At 46.8% G+C, this 16,672-nt stretch overlaps 2 protein-coding genes across 7 annotated transcripts in view; one reads left to right on the forward strand and one right to left on the reverse strand.

The window, feature by feature from the left end:
* Window positions 1–4,205: 4,205 nt before the first annotated feature.
* On the forward strand, window positions 4,206–7,219 carry RPL27A (ribosomal protein L27a). Its single transcript, XM_082661099.1, has 5 exons — window positions 4,206–4,299; window positions 4,702–4,765; window positions 5,201–5,276; window positions 5,954–6,128; window positions 7,047–7,219. The coding sequence occupies exons 1-5, from the start codon at window positions 4,297–4,299 to the stop codon at window positions 7,173–7,175; spliced, it is 447 nt and encodes a 148-aa protein (XP_082517225.1). The 5' UTR covers window positions 4,206–4,296; the 3' UTR covers window positions 7,176–7,219.
* Window positions 7,220–13,795: 6,576 nt separating this feature from the next.
* Window positions 13,796–16,672, reverse strand: part of DENND2B (DENN domain containing 2B) — a gene marked incomplete at its 3' end in the record, with an annotated part of 109,157 nt that continues 106,280 nt past the window's right edge. For 3 of the 6 annotated variants that reach the window (XM_082659778.1, XM_082659779.1, XM_082659780.1), the window contains 3 exons: window positions 16,079–16,318; window positions 15,100–15,186; window positions 13,796–14,569 (listed from right to left, as the gene is read on the reverse strand). In XM_082659778.1, coding sequence (XP_082515904.1) covers window positions 14,535–14,569; window positions 15,100–15,186; window positions 16,079–16,318 — 362 coding nt within the window. Of the gene's footprint in view, window positions 14,570–15,099; window positions 15,187–15,914; window positions 16,319–16,672 lie in introns of those variants that run through there. The other 3 variants (XM_082659777.1, XM_082659775.1, XM_082659776.1) reach the window with 1 other exon arrangement.

The following is a 16,672-nucleotide window of genomic DNA, read 5'->3' on the forward strand; positions in this document are numbered from 1 at the left end:
TAAAATGAATCATAAAAATGTTTATACCCTATAATACAGCAATCTCACTCCTGGGAATTTATCCTAGACAAGTTATTCAACAGAAGAAGAAAAAAGCCACATATACACAAATGTTCACTGCATCATTTTCTCCAATAGCAAAAAACACAATGAGAACAAGGAAACAAAATACATGAGAAAATGGCTTAGTAAATTATAGTATGTGCTGAAGATAAATTACTCTTCAGCTGTTAAAAATAATAATCATGGATACTGGGTAGTGATACAGAAAAAATGTAATAGTATTAAACGAGAAGCAGAAGACAAAAGGATTTGCATACTATGATCATCAGCTTTGCAGATAGCTATGTCTAGATGTAAATAAAAACTGAAAGGTAATATTCAGACATGAAAACAGCATTGTAAGGTATTATAATTTGAGATGTTTACACTTTTTTTAAAAAAAAATTTTCTTTCATGTTTTACTGTCTTGTCTATTACATATAAGTTTTAAAATTCTTTCTGAAGTAAATTTGGATTTCTGAGTTTTTCTCAAATTCTCACTTAGAAACGACATCCTGACTCTTCCCATCTTAAATTGACAATCTTCTACTTGAAAAAGGAAAGCAACATAATATTTCCAAATGTCCAAGTCTAAAGGTGGAGAGCAAGAAAACAAGGCTGGATGCACCCATGCTGTTGTTGCTGTCTGAAGGACTGCTGATGAAATCAGGCTCCCAGAGAGGAGAGGAAGAGAGAGGGACCACAGGGCCCTCTTCAGGGTGGCAGTATGTTTACAAGGCCACCTGGAGAGAGGGCTGAGGGAGCAAAAAGGTCAGCACTGCATATACCTGCCTCACCAGGCGGCTGTCTGGCATCCTCTCCCTTCTGCTCATTTCACAGGCATTTTCTGAGGCCCTGACCCTCTGGGGGAGCCCAGATGTCTGAGATGTCACAAGGCCATGTTTTACTTCAGAAGAGATGCCACAGAGAAAGAGGCCTCTTACGGGTCAGGTCCACCATCACGCCCCGTGTGCCTGGTGAGGAGGGACAGATCACCTAGTGCCTCATGTCTGGCTGCTATATACAGAATTCAGCTTTGTTTGCTCTCTCAGAGCTGGCCGACCCACAATGACAAATCCCACAGGAGCCTTATGTTAAAGCTACATGGTTTCCTTGGGAAGAAGAGGGAGCTGGCTAGAAAACCAAAACCAGACAACTGTCCAGGGCACTCCCCCTACCCTGGAGATCAAACCACCAATGAGGAGAATGTTAGGTGAGCACAGAACCCAACACAGAGTACTAGTCTGCTCAGGGAGGCCTTCCATTCAGAAGGATGGCCTGAAGGATAGGATGCAGCCCCTCTGTAACCAAGGAACCTGACAAAACTATCCAGAAGCAGTGTCCCATCAACCAGACTCTACCTCCATGCCCTGGGCAGTCTTGGTCCTTACTTCGGTCCCCATTTACTAGACACCTGAAGGTAACCTTTCATTCCCAAAACTCTGCCCAGCTTACCTCCATTCACAGACCATCTTCCCAAGGGTAGTTTCTAGGTAGCTCAGCTCATCACTTGTGCACTTACTGGCCAGTTTTGATGTCAAATAGAGGACGATCTCTTCTTAGGCCTTGCCGCCAACTCTCAAGGCCTCTCTTTCTGCTGGTAACAGACAGTATGTGATTAAGGACTGAAAGAGTGATGAAGCCCATAATGCTGTGAGGTCAGAGAGGGAGGAGATGCTAAGGTAAAAGCAGGAGATTTGGAGAAAAAAGACTAAAGGCTAGGCCCAGGCTCTATATCTTAGCAGCTCTATAGCCTCTGGCAAGTCAGTCAACCTTCTGTGCCTCAACTCTCTCATTCATAAAATGGGACTAGTAGAGTTGACCTCTCAGGCAGACACATTTTGTAAACTGCAAGGTATATTTGGTTATTCTCACTGTGGGCTGGAGTGTTCTGGGAAGAGCAGAATGTAAGGTAGGGCTTAAAGGTTGAGGAAGCTTCAGGACATCTGGTCAGAAAGAAGATGAGTACTCCAGGCATGAGAAATGGCACTAGCACAGGAAAAAAGGTAGAAGGGATGTACCAAGTTTGGCTGCAGTAGAAAGCTTGTGCAGGGAAGAAGCCGAAGTTAGTTTGGAAAGGCAAGTGGGCTGTATTCTGCTGGTAATAGGGAGCTATCACACTTTTTGATCAAGTAAGTGAAAGGATGAGAGTCACGTTTTAGGAAGATCAAACTGACAGGGGTGTGAAGGATGGACGATTGGAGGAGGGTTAGAATACAGGCAGGGTGATCACAGGAGGGTGCCGAACTCCAGATAAGACAGAAGATGAGGGCCTTAATGAAGGCCATGGCACGAGGGCTAAAGAGGAGAAAGCAGATTTGAGAGACAGGTATAGAAAAAAAGACACGGTGACAGCGTATTAGAGGAAAAGAATGCTTGGGGACAATTTTCAAGTCTCCCTGACATCACTATCTGGGTGGACAAGGCTGCTCACCAAGCTACAGAATAAAGAAGACACCAGAGAACCGGGAAGATCAAAGTATTTGGATATGTCTATCTAGGATGTCTTAGAATGTCCAAGGGATACTAACCAGAAATTAAGTGAATATATGAGTCTGGAGCTCAGCAACAGAGATGTGAATTGAAGCCACCCAAGATGAGTTCACCCAAGAACACTGTGTACTATGAAAAGTTAAGAGAGGCAAGGACAGAAGGCTGAAGACACCAATACTTAAATGGTGGACAAATATAGAAGAACCTGAAAGGAAGACAGAGAAGTAGCCAGAAAGATAGGAGGAAGGCAAGAGATTAGTTAGAAAAAGAAGTCAAATGGGTAAAGTACAACAAAGAATAAGTGGTATGAGGAAGAGTACATTCAGGTCAGTGTTTGGTTAATTGATGACCTCCATAAGAGCAATTTCATTGAAATAATGGGGCTGAGAGCTAGACTGCAGTGGATTAAACAATGAATGGGAAGCTAGCAAATGGACAGGATTTGTTGACTATTCTTTTGGGGAGCTTGGCTGAAAAGGAAAGAGCAAGGGTAATAAATAGAAACAAGGAGAATTTAGGATATTTTAGCTAAAATGTATTTTAGCTGAAGGGAACAAGGCACAGAAAATACACCCAAACACACACTGAGTGACTGAGGGAATGTGATCTTGAACATTGGCTGAGACTTAAGACGGAAAGGATGTCTCTTGCACTTTAGTTTAGAAAGGGTGGTGAGGGTAGGTGCATTCATTCACTTAACGATCATTTGTTGAACATGTACTACATGCCAGGAGCTAGGAGTCCATGGATAAAAGAAAGTAATCCTCCAGCCTTTAAGAAATTTGGTCTAGTAGGAAAGACAAATGCGGATCAACAATTACATAAGAGCTCTGTACTAGATTTTGAGGTGGCACAGTGGGGGGAGGTGAGCAACTATGGCTGAATGGGTCAGAGAAGTATTACAAGAGGAGACCCTTGCATAGGGTCCAGATTGAGCAGGGGTTCTCTGGTCCAGGAGAGGAGGGGGTCACGGGCATGCAGTAAAATTAAAATGTGGCGGGTAGAAGATTTACAGGGTCTGGAGAATAAAGAACCCTAAAGCGACCAGGCGTTAGAGGTCCCTGAACTCAGGTTGTTCCAAATGAGGACGACCGGGACGATAGCACAAGGGCAAAGGAGAAAGGAAGACCTTGAGCCCACTCAGTAGTGTGGGCGAGAAGGTCCCGGAGGGTGGTAGAGACATCTAGAAAGACTTTAAAGGGAGCAGGAATAAAGGGAGCAGGAAGAGACATCGGGTGGGCACACAGGGTCAAACAGGACCTTGCGATTTCTCACTGCGGCCAGGGGACAAGCAAGCAACCGCTACCGCCCGAGCCGAGCCGACCACCAAAAACAGCGAGACGCATGGGGCTGCTCAGGATGGGGCGGTTGGTGAGCAGCAGAGAAATACAGTGGCCCCAGCAGGTTCCTGGGCCATGTCCCTGGGAAAAGCGCCCGGCCCACCTGGACCCCAGCTGCGTGCACTACAGCGTCCCAAGCCCCGCCTTCCGCGCCAGCGCTCCGCCTCTGAGCCCGAGCGCACGCGTGACAGCACGGAGAAGGCTCTCGGCCCCCGCAGCCTCCGGAACAACTCTATGACGGAGAGTTCACCCCACAGGAAGTGGAAACAGCAAAACCCGCAGCAGCTCAAGACCCGCGACGCCAAAAAAGCTCCGCCCACGGCCCGGCCTCCGGACCGGAAGTGAGGCGTTGGCTCCGCCCCCGAGCTCGATAGCTCGCGAGACTTTACAGAGCCCTTCCTTTTTCGTCTCGGTCGCTGACATGGTAGGTGATTTTTCTGATGCGTCCGCATAGTTGCTGGCCTAGGCCGCGATCTTTACTCACCTTGCACCCCAGCCACCTACTCCCGAGCTTGGCCCGGTCCTCCAGGCCGCGCATGGCCAGCCGCAGGGCGGGGTAGCCGGCGTGGGTCCGGGGCGGGGCGGGGAGCCTGGGGCCGCGTGTTCATCCTGCGGTTCGGTTTCTCGAGACACGCGGTCCGGGGTTCCCGGGCGCCTCCCTGATGAGGCCGCACGGCCCCGGGCCAAGCCGTAACCTCGACTTTGCTGAAGGTGCAACAAAGCAGATCCTTGACCCCCAGGCCTATAGGCCTCTCACAGACTGGCAAGCTTCGCCCCCTGCCCCTCTTCCCTTAGGCCTTATCACCAAGCACCTTTTCCCACACAGCCATCCAGACTAAGGAAGACCCGGAAACTTAGGGGGCACGTGAGCCACGGCCACGGCCGCATCGGTAAGTACTGTCTCCACATCCTGGTCGTCCTTGGGCTATCTCTGCATGGTGCTAGCTTGTCAGGAAGTAGGTAACTTAGAGAAGTGGGTTAGTTAGAGCTCTTGGCGGTCGAGTCGGATTGAATTTGATCATTAGCTGTTGGCTTTATCTTTGAGAATTCTCTAGTACTCCAGTTTTAGAGAATTTCACGTCAGTTGGGGGGTTGGAAATTGAGCGGGGTCCAGTATTGAATTGGTTGAAGGTATGGACTACTGTGCTAGTGTTGTGAGGTGGAACACTGCAAAGTGATGATTATCCCAGAGTCTTGAAGGAACAGCATTGCTGGAAGAGGGGTATTAAGCAAAGGCACAGAGGTATGGGGAAATGCTTTTGCGAGAAGTAATATCGAGGGGTTGGAGAAGGCTATTTTAGCCATGTAGCTTTGTGTTTCTGCAGGCAAACACCGGAAGCACCCGGGAGGCCGCGGTAATGCTGGTGGCATGCATCACCACAGGATCAACTTCGACAAATAGTGAGTGTTTTTCGGACTCTGCCTTTCCTGACACTGACAGCTTTGGATTTAGGGGTAGAGGGTAGTTAAGAACATCTTCAACGGGAAGCAAGGCTCTTACCACTCAGAAACCTTGCCTGTGGCTGGGTTTCGTCAAGTTAATATTTGATGTGAACTGAGAACTTGTCACCGAGGCTAGAGTCACGCTTGGGTATCGGCTATTGCCTTAGTGTGCTAGAGTCCTCGAAGAGAAACTGCTGACCTTATTCACTGGCTGTGGCCCTCGTGGCATAGTCAGTCACCGGGTTAGTGACATGCATCAGATTGACTTACACAACTGTTAGATCCGTTTAACGCCCACAAATTAGCGGGGTTGTGTTTTAACTATTTGTTTAGGAGACCTGTGTTACAGGAGTGTGGGGAAGCTGTCAAGTGACCTGAATCCTAGTCTTGGCACTGCCTCTCACTTTCTCAGTGACTTACTTTGGTTCCGTGAAATAAGGCTAGTCTTTTCCACCCGATAGTCTTTGGTGGCTTTTTAAAGATTTGTTTTATTCAAGAAGTGGAGTACCTGCTTTGTCACTCTTCTGCATGAGTGCACACCTTACACTGTAATGGGGGGAGATGGACTGTGGAGATGGTAAGCATAGCTTTTTAGTTGGAGTGAGGTAATGGAAATGGTTGCCTTCTTTTCTCAGTCACCCAGGATACTTTGGGAAAGTTGGTATGAGGCATTACCACTTAAAGAGGAACCAGAGCTTCTGCCCAACTGTCAACCTTGATAAATTGTGGACCTTGGTCAGTGAGCAGACACGGGTAAATGCTGCCAAGAACAAGACTGGAGCTGCTCCTATCATTGATGTGGTGCGATCGGTGAGTGAATTGAATATTTTTTGCCTTTCAAAATTCTGGATAATATACTTGCACCTAGAGTCTATACCCAGATACCTACTAGACAGTTACACTTTCCGTAGCATTTCCACGGGTACTTACTGATCAAAATTGAACTCTTGTTCAATTGTGATTCATGCAAAACATTTGAAGAGTAGTTCTTCCACTCCCTCATTCATTTACTTCATTTTTTACTTGAACGTTTTCCGATCGGTTATCTTATTCCTAGTGTCAGTGCCCTGATTTGTACGGGTTTCTCACCTGAACTATTGGTAGTAATTTAGGTCAGCTGGCTCTGGTCTGTTTTACACAAGACTGCATGAGGCACAGCCCTTGGCTCTTTATGTTTCTTACAGAATAAAATCCTAATATGTTCAATTGTTATTTAAGGCCTGACATTATCTGAAGAGAACCCCCGCCCCCCTCCCCAAAAAAAAGCATTTTTGTATATCATTAGGAGTTCTGGTCCTTGTGTCAGTCTTACCCACTGTGGGTATGGAGGTGGTGGGAATCCTGAGGGGGCTTTCAGTAAAGTTTTAAATTTCCCTTTCTCAGCCTTTTCTTTGAGCAATTCTGATGACCACGACTTGGAGCATTGCTGGAAATGTGATTTTCCTTTTTTGCTTATCAAGTCGTAATTGAATAGGAGAAAGGGTTTGAGCTCTGCCCGAGACTAGAGTCACATCCTGACAGCTCTTGTCCTGGTGTGCTAGAGTCCTCGGAGAGAATCTGCTGGTCTTGATTCACTGGCGAGGGCAGTCAGTGCCCCCGGGAGTGCCCAGATCAGAAACATGCCCTCCCTGGCCCCTAGATGGAGTGGATTGGTAGGCATTTTTCTTCGTACCCATCACAGAGTTGGTGACTGCCACGGTGCATTATAAACCCTTTTCTCTGTTCTAGGGTTACTACAAAGTTCTGGGGAAGGGAAAGCTCCCAAAGCAGCCTGTCATCGTGAAGGCCAAATTCTTCAGCAGAAGAGCTGAGGAGAAGATTAAGGGTGTTGGTGGGGCTTGTGTCCTGGTAGCTTGAAGCCACGTGGTGGGAGATTCATTAAATGATAACAAGTGCTTTTCTCTTCTGGTCTGAGTGAGGGTTCTTTGGCACTTCTACCTCCCTACCTGTACAGAAACCCACCTAACAGGTTCTAGGAGTAAGGGTTTGAGGACCTGGGCTCTTCCACCAGCTCCCCTCAAAGTATGGAAGAGATGGCACCAACACTGAGAATAAGGCCTTGGCTGGTTACCTAATTTGAGGCTTCTCACTTACAAAGCGAGAATGATACCTGTTGGTGCCGTCATACCATTGAAAGGCCTGTTGGCATTGTGTGCTCTGACTTTATAAATGAGTGGGACAATGTGCCCTTAATTGTTCCATGTCAAGGGGGAAAACTCATGATCTTTACAAGATTTTGATGAGTCATGTTGGAAAGATGGGTCAGTGGTAGGATAGAAGTGGTTCTTTGGGACTTACTTCGTCAGTTTAAGGTTCTTACACCTGGCTTCCTCATCTCAGACCAAACCATTCTGTTGATAATCAAAATGTTGGAATGGGGCCCAACAGTCTGAATTTTAAACACACCAGGGCTTTTACACATCAGAGTGGTTTAGATTCTAGAAAGCAGTTGTCAGGATTTATGGGTCCTTGTGCATAGGAGTCTTCATGTTCAAAGAAATAACATCATGAAATGCTAATGATTTTCCTTCCAGCGTGAAATGTATCTAATAGAGAAATTTGGGGAATGCTAAAAGGCCAGAAACCAGAATCAGGTTTCCTAGGGTTTGTTACCTCCTGCAAAACCAAGAAGATGAGCAATGCTTGTGTGCAGATAGGACCCTCTTAGATCCTGGTAAATTATAATTTGGTATAGTTTTCCAAGATTTTAAAAGTTTTTTGGCCCATAATAGAACTTGCAGTCTAGAACCCTGACCAAAGAATAGTTAAGATGGCACTTAAGCCCCCTAAAACTCTACTTACATGTTTAGTTTGGTAGAGGGTGGTTTCTGTATTGTTTTGTGGGATCATAAATAGACTGGGAACTATGACTTTCTGTGAGACTAATTTGTCATGACAGCCTTCAGAAGATATTGGGGATGGTCAAATGTAAGGAAAGACAGGGGAGGAAATGTAATTGATTTGTATAATGGAGAGTTAAAGGTGTCAGGAAGGCACTCAGCTGGATAAGCTAATAACGATCATTAACATCTTCTGTTGGTACTGGTGGAGAAAGGTAAAAATCGGGTTTCCCTTAATGTCTTTTGGAGGACTTATAATAGGGAAGCTTCAATGCCTTCTAGACATTGAAGGTACATAAATGTGTAAATACAGTGTCTTAAGATTCAGGCCGGATTTGAAATTTATATCTAAACCTAATAGCTGTGTGACTTAGGCTTAGTCCAGTTTTCTCATCTTTAAATTTACGTAAACGTACCTACTTGAGGATTGTGTGGATTAAGTAAGATGGAAAGCATTTACTAAATTTTTGTGTTTCGCTCTTAGTAACCAGCATGTAAGTGAACCATTATTACCCGAGCAGACAAGTCAGTTAACCTTGGTGTGATTCAGTCAATGGGAAAGTGGTCTAAACACAGGAAAGAGCAAACATGCATTTAGGAAACCCAGTTTGGAAAGGTTAGGCAAGTTGGGAGGTGTTATATGGGAGAGGAGCATGGAGCGAACAGTTATTCTGGCCCGGCTGTAGTTTAAGGGCACAAGGCTACAGTGGAAGGCTGGAGGCGGGACCATGAGGATGGAAGACAGGATTCAGAAGACATAAGGGACAGACAGGACTTGGTGACTGAATTGGGGTGGGGCTGGCAGCAAAATATGGTTTAGGGGGAGGATAGGTGGTCAGTAGTCCCTTTATGGCTAGCTTCCTCCAAGGTTTCATTGCTAGAACCTTGCAGTATAACTGTCCTGAAACTGGGTGGGATAATGCTCATCCCAATCCTATATGGAGGTGCTGCTGTTGGACATGGATGCTAAGTATGAAAGTCAGTCACTAGTACAGCCATTCTGAATAGGGAGGATGCCTCAAGAGTATAGCTGCTGATCTGTGTGAGCTGCCATGTTCTGGCTTGCTCACTCACCATTATCTACAGGTAATAACTGGGGAGATGCTCTGATTACTCCCAGGTAATACTGTTGCCAAAGGAAGCTGGGTTACTGGTGAAAAGCCAAACATGTTCAGGATAATGGAGGACACGGACCTAGAGCAAGTGCTTATCTTTAATAGGACCAAAGGCAAACCTTACGCTTTGGTTTTATATCTGAGAGTGAAACGTGCCAATGCTGAGATACATAATATAGCCGATGCATAGGAAAAGTTCATGCATTAGATTGTCGAGCTTTGATTAGCCTGTCCGGTAGGCACAGAGACCCATACTGCCACTGCCTCTTTAGTGGCCGATGATAAGTGCACGGTGTTGATGAGATTCTCCCATGTAGGGGGAGCAGGTGCCCCATTACTTAACAGGTGCCCCCTAACTCAGGTTAACGGCTAAATTCTCTATCAGCTTGAATTGCTAAGTATATTTCTAGCCTAATAATTAATGTATGTGCTTTAAATACATTGTTATTCAAACCTCGGAGCTGCCACTGTGACTTCCAATTTATGGGAAATGTCCGCCACATAATTTGCAAAAGCCCTCATTGTCAAAACCAGCTAAATAGGATTTTAACTTTTCAATTCAAATAAATATTACTATGCGATGGCTAACTAGCCCAGTAGCAGCCAGCCCGGGATGAAAAGCAGCCAAAGGCGTGCACCACCGGCGAGAGGCAGGCAGCGCTCGCGTACCTGCGCTGCGGGGTGGGAGGTTACCGGGATGCCAGCGGCTGGAGCCCTGTGGAGGCTGGCGCCCTAGCAGCCGCTCTCGTTGGTCCCTACCGCCCGACGTCCTTGGCGCACTCAAACCGTCCGCACCGCACAGCCGCTCTCCTCTCCCTTGCCGCTGAGCCACTTCCTGAGGGTGCGAGGTTCTGGTTCCGGCGTCACTTTGATCTCTGTCCCATCCCACCCCAGGGCCGGAAGCATGATAGGCGCCGATCCGCCATTTCCGGCAGGGGGCGGGGCTGGCCCGTGGCGCGCGGACGAGGCGGGAGGTTTAACCCGGCCAGTGTCCAAGTGCGGCGTGGTGGGCGCACAGCCTAGGTCGCCTGCCTCGCCGCACTCAATTTCCGCTTTGGCTGCGCGGAAGAAGAGAAGCTGTGGCCTTTTGATGCACTTTCAAGATGGGAATTTCCATATCTCTCAAATTACGTTGCCATTAAAAGATAATGAGAGTTCGACGTACTTTGGGATTAAAAATAAACAAAACAAAAGAAAAACTTGTACGTGCATGGGAAGGTTCTGGAAGAACAATGCAGAAGGGATTTTTTTCCTCATGAGTTTTGGGAGGTGAGGAAGATGATGTATGCTTTGGTAGTTTGTTTCTTCCTTAACCAAATGCATATTACTTTCACGTTAAAAAGCAATATAAATAGACAACTTTAACTACAAGTTATGGTAGCTTGTCAGTGCTGAAAAGTAATATTTTCTCTTATTCTAGAACTTCATGACCTTTTAAATTACACCCACCCCCACAGCCCATAGGCAAGTAAATTCAAGATGTTTTGGAATGCCATACTGTGTGGCTCTAGAAACTAATTTTGTGTGTCGCCCCTAGGAAGAATATAGGTTAAGTGTATGTTTCATTTCTGGCTCTGTTTTGCAGCCCAGTTTTTGTTTTACTTTCATTTCTACTTAAAGTTGGTTTAAAAAAAAAACAAACCCCAATTTATGTATCCTTATAAATCAGTCCTTTGGGGTACAAGGTGAGTTATAAGTCTTATTTGCAAAACAAAGGGTATTATTTTTAACACAATTTAAACTGATCTGTGATATAATTAGAATAATTTTCTTGGGGTCCTAATTCCACATACCATCCAGCGTGAACCACAGTTGCTTTCCAAGAGCATTCCAAAATATTGCCTTTAAAAAGCCCATACTTCTCATTTCAACATTGTGTTTACCAGAGCATGGTAATTTACCGAAAAGAGCATTTAGAAAGATGTAATAGCGCAACCTGCCCTGCTCTAAAAGTTAGCAGACCGATTACTGGAGAAAACCCCAGGGCCTTTCTTAACTCCAGAATGGAGGAGGGCTGACAGTTCATAGGCACTGGGACTTCTGGTAGAGGAGACAGCATTGCGCTGCCCCTGAGCAATTTCCCAGAAAGGCACTGTCTAAGCACTGTTATTTTCAGTAGTGTGGACACCATCCTCGGGGGAGTGGGGCGCATTTTGTAAAGGTACGGGAGCATTTTTGGTCACAATTATGGAAGGGAAGCAACCAGAGATGCTTGATGTCCTGCAATGTATGGGTTGATTCTAAACCAGGGGTCCGCGGTCTGTTAGGAACTGGGCTGCACAGCAGGAGGGGAGCAGTGGGCAAGTGAGCAAAGCCGCCTCTGCTGCTCCCCATCGCTCACGTTACTGCCCGAGCCACCCCCCAGCCCCACCCCTTACCTGGAAGAACTGTCTTCCGTGACACTGGTCCCTGGTGCCAAAAAGGCTGGGGACTGCTGCTCTAAACAGCAAAGGAAAACCTAGCTTAGAACCTACCTTCATTTTACACACAATCAGAATCAAAAAGATGTGTTATTGGTTTTTTGTGTTTGTTTTGTTTTTGTTTTTTGCAGGTTTCATATACTTCTCGGTTTTCCAGGATTCCAACTATTGTTTAAATCAGGGGAAGCTCAAAATGTGTTTTGTTTAAAATATTGCCAAAAATTGTTCATTTCAGAAAACTCTCTTACTAAGTGGTTAACACCCACTTAGTAGAATCTGAGTTGCTAATTCAACACTTCTTCTGCATGTGTAGCTGTTGCATTCACAGTAATTCTGTGTACGGGCGTAAGCATCTGACTTATGTCTTATAATACAGTTGTGCCCAAGCATTCACATATTTTAAGTACATGTTATTTTATGACAAAATACTTTTCCTTTTATTTCTCCCCTTTTATATTATGGTTAAGACTATATTACAGTTAAGATGTGTTTAGGTAGGTTACATTATCTATGAATTTCATTTCAGGATAATAAAAGCGAGAGTTAACAGTATTTGCTATAGAGAAAGAGTGTTGCATCTGCTAGGATTGAGAACCATCAGTTTAGGTGTCCAGAGATCACGTGAAAGCAGAACTTGGAAAGAAGCCCTACATACTTTTTGTCAACCCCAAACCAGGCCCCCTGGACACACCCTCCTCTACCTTCCAGATGAGACTTCTGGGCGAGGCACAGAGCAGTCACTGTACGGGCCCTTGCAGCCCATTCCAAGCCACTGTGTACCAATATCGGTTTTCTAGATTGGGATGAGAGCTGTGGCCATGGGAGGAGGCGGGAACCCCTAGGGTTAAAATGCACTGTACTTTAAAGCTACATACAAGTTACAGATTTTTAAAAATAATAATTTACACCTATATACCTTGTGATCTGATCACATGTCGAGGATTCTGTGGAGGCACATTAAAAAAGAGAGGGAGAGGAAAGGAGAAAGAAATAGCACCTTTTGTAAACTTATTTTATTAAGGAATCCACTTCTATGACTCACGAAGCCCAGGATGAGTTAACAGTGACAAGTTCTGGAGGTAACAACACCCTACTCTGGACTTTCCAGTTATAACCACTGTCCTCTCTCTACCTCAGCTGAAAACCCAGACTCATGAGGCCTCAATCCCTGCCCTCCTATTCCTGGAAGATGCCAAAGCCAACTATGTAAGAGGCTTTCTCAGAGGAGAAGACGAATTTGTCTTCCTAGAAGACAAACCTTCTACTTTGCTTTATGAGGCAGACAGCAACCCCAAACTATGGACAGGTTGGGACCTGTGCAGGGCTCAGTGGAGATGGGGAAAAGAAGGAAAGGGGATTCAGGAAGGGATCATCTCCTGTTTAACAAGCAGGCTAAGGTGGAAGGACAGGAAAACTTCACTCTATGATTCAAATCCACCAGACTCAAAGCCAATACCAATGAAGAGACTTCCAGCTTAATGCCTCATCCTGGGAATTTTCAAGGTCTCAGCTCTGTGAAGGCCTTGGGTGAGTGGAAAGCCTAAGCCACCCATATTCCCCACCTTGCTTCTCTCCTTGCTTTTCCAAGGAATATAGCAGAATTTTCTATATGCACACCTAGACTTCCAATGGAAAAAAAACTTCACAGAGTGACATGGAAGAGCCGTAGACAATGGGCCAGGGCTATAAGCCAGCCCTGGATTGGCTTTAGCTGGGCTTGACTCCACCAATGTTAAGATACCCAATGATGTCTTAAGGGCTTCATACTGAATAGGAAAATGTCAAGATTCACCTAATAGTGGAGCCAAGGGGCAATGAACATTCTTTCCATCACTGGAAACACATAGGATCTGAACAGTTAGCTGTTGGAGAGGGAAGCTGAGCTAGAGCAATGATTAGGTATCTTCTAAGAGCAGTCATACAGCTCGGGCCAGAGAACTCAATTTCAGGGGAGGTCAGTGACCCACACTAAAGGTAAACTCTTAAATCAAGTACTCAGTTCCCTGCATGAAGGTGTTTCATCCCTGATGGGCCTGCCTCAGCCCATTCCCCTGGAGAGAGAACTCTAGATAATAAAGCCAAGAAACACATGGGGCTCTGGGCCCAAACAACTATACACTGTTTATTGAGAACACCCGTAGATGACGGGAAGGAGGGGTGCCCTGTACCGCATCATGGCTACCACTGAGTGGGAGCCGGGCCCAGAGAACACTAGCAGAGCTGGGGGGTGGGCTTCCCATGACTCACTGACCATCACAAAGGTGGGAGGAATAGGAGAAGGCCAGGCCCAAGAGCCTGGTACCATGCTGCAAACGGGGGTTGATTGGTCTTTGCTTTTCAGAAACAGAGGATTAGGGGAGGGGGACTACTAGAAAAAAATAGAAACTCTAAGATTAAAAAAAAATAGTCCTGTACATAACAAGACAGCATCTGCTCTCCAGGGCCCGAGACTGGCAGCAGGGGCCTTAGGCAGGCAGGCCAGGAGCCTCCAGGGGAAGATCAGTGGTTCGGCTGAGACAGTCAGCTGCACATAATTGGCCAGTCGCCAGCACCCAGCAAAACTTCATCCGTGCTCGGGCAGGGCAGGAAAGCACCCGGCCTCTTGGGAATACACAAATATTTACCGGATTCTCTGCTCGTTACAGAAACAGATAAGAAAGCTTACAGCAGATTATTTACAAACAGTATCCTGGGATATTGTGAAGGCAGAGGTGGGCTGGCTTGGAGGGTGGGGTCTGTGGGGGCAGAGCAGCCATAGCAGCCCAGAGGGTCCAAGGCTGGGCCCCCTCCCCAGGCTCCAGGCTCTGCAAGGCACTGGACTCTGTTACTGGGAAAGGGGGCTTAATTCTTCTTGTGGAGGAACTTCATTTTGTTGCCTGTGGGCCAGAGGAGGGCAAGAGTGAGAATGTTTCAGTATCATCTCTTCCAACAGCCCTAACCCTCTCAGTGGGAGAGAAGGATTAGAAAGACTGGATTACAGCTAGGTATGATCCAGGATGGTGAAAACACTCTAGAGCTCTAATCAGAGCACTGGTATTAATCATGTATGGATTTGGGCAAGCCATTTAACTTCTTCAGTCTCAATTTTCCTTTTAAAGTGAGACATGCTATGATGCTGTGATTTAGTTGGCTCAGCTCTTTGAAAGGCACTCTGGTGCTGCCACTTTTGTAGTTAGACCCCTTATAGCCTCGAGGAAAGCTCACTGGTCCTAATGGCCCTTGTGCTCACTCAGGAAGGAGTGCACCCAGGAAGACCTGACCTAGGTGAGGCTCTATGAGATCTCTTCCTGTTCTGTCTACAGCCCCGATATAAATACTGGCATGGGTTTAGAGTAGTTTGGGGTACAGATTCCCCCAGACCCTCCCTTCTTGCTGAATATGTCTCATTAGTGACAAAGCTACTTACCCAAACCACGGAGAAACTTGTTCATTCCACTCTGCTCAGTGTCTGGCAGTTCCTCTAAATACTGCTCCACTCGCTGCTCAAAGAGGCCTGGGGAAGAGGAGAAACAGGAACAGAGAAGAGAACAGTCATTGGAGGAAGGGAAGGGGAGGCCTCCTGGAGGGAGACCAAAGGGCACAGATCCCAAAAAGGGGGAAACCAAAGATCTGCAATTATAAGAGCATCCTACCAGAATTCAGACTGGCTCATCCATTCAGACTGGGCTTATCAGACTGGCCCATGTTCACTGCTGATGGCAAGAGCCCCTTGCCTCCCAGTGCACGTTCCTGAGCTGCATTATGGTGAGGATGCCACTCCTCGTAACAGAGCTGCCCCCAAGTGGACACCTTCTCCAGCTCCTTTTAGACCACACTACCATGTTGTTTCAAAAGGTTTGTTACACTAAATGGACAGTATTAGTGGGCAGAATAAATAATAACCCTGAGGTTAGAAAGGTCTTGATGAGATGAAAAAGCCCTAGGGTGGGCAGAGCTGATGAAATAACAGAGATAAGATAACCTTTGTGCTCTGAGGGCAGACTGTCACCAACCTAAGACAGTGAGCTAGCTCAGTTCTCTTCAGGGGCTTTCTCAACCCTGGATTCTCAGGACTCCCTAAACTGCACAGTCTGGTCTTTTTCTCTGAGTAAGGAAGGACCTGTGAATGCTGCGGGGATAGGTGGAGATAAGCCCCACTCTTGCCACGTGGCTCCAGCCTGTGCCCAGGCTTGTGAATGCACGTACTGGGGCAGGAGGAGAAGGTGCCCTTGGCAGTCTCTCTCAGAAGAAAAGGGATGTTAGGAGGCCTGCCCTGGCTAATAACTCAAGAGCTTCCTGATGGAAGCTCACCAGTGCCTGGCTACTCAGCCCTGTGGGTAGCAGAAAAGTTGGAGGACTCCTGACATCCCCCCAGAACACCCTACCCCAGGCTCTTCTGGCCTTACCCTTTGCCCGACACTTTCTTAGCTCCCTGTCTTGGATGAAGCCAGCAAACATCTGAGACTCCATAAAAACTTCAAGAAAACGGCGGATGCTTTTGGAGGCCACAGACTTGCGGAAGGCCTCTCGCTGAAAGGCCCGCTCCCCCTTCTCACTCTGGGTCAGGAAGAGGGAGTAGTGCCCAACAGTCTCCACAAAGAACCGGATAAACACCTCTGACACCAGCCCATTGAGGGTATTACATTCTGGAAGAGAAGAGAAAATCTTTGAGGTTCAGGTCAAGAGCCTGCATCCCCAGCCTCCAGCTGGTGGTGTCTCCCTCTCCTCGACGGAACTCCAGCCAGAACCACTTCTCTGTTTTTGAAACCTTAGCTCTCGTGCTCCCAGGCTTGTAACTCGTTCCTGAGCCAGGAGATCGGAAACTGTGCTCTGAACACGGAAGCTGGGGAATACTTGCTGGATGAATGAAGATGGAGATTAGGGACCAGAGCGCCACTCCCCACACACCCTCACCCTCAGTGGTTTCCCTGGCTTCACAGGAAGAGGAAGCTCCCTCCATCTCCTGCAGTGGCTCGAGGCAGGGCCTGAGAGGGAGGAAT

The sequence above is a fragment of the Grampus griseus genome (genome assembly GCF_964374135.1).
Source record: "Grampus griseus genome assembly, chromosome: 8".
NCBI classification, from domain to species: Eukaryota; Metazoa; Chordata; class Mammalia; order Artiodactyla; family Delphinidae; genus Grampus; species Grampus griseus.

Excerpts from the sequence above, each read along its gene's own strand:
- RPL27A (XM_082661099.1), top strand. Across the intron at positions 4,766-5,200 it reads CCACGGCCACGGCCGCATCG|GCAAACACCGGAAGCACCCG; the intron begins GTAAGTACTGTC and ends GTGTTTCTGCAG. Across the intron at positions 6,129-7,046 it reads TCATTGATGTGGTGCGATCG|GGTTACTACAAAGTTCTGGG; the intron begins GTGAGTGAATTG and ends TCTCTGTTCTAG.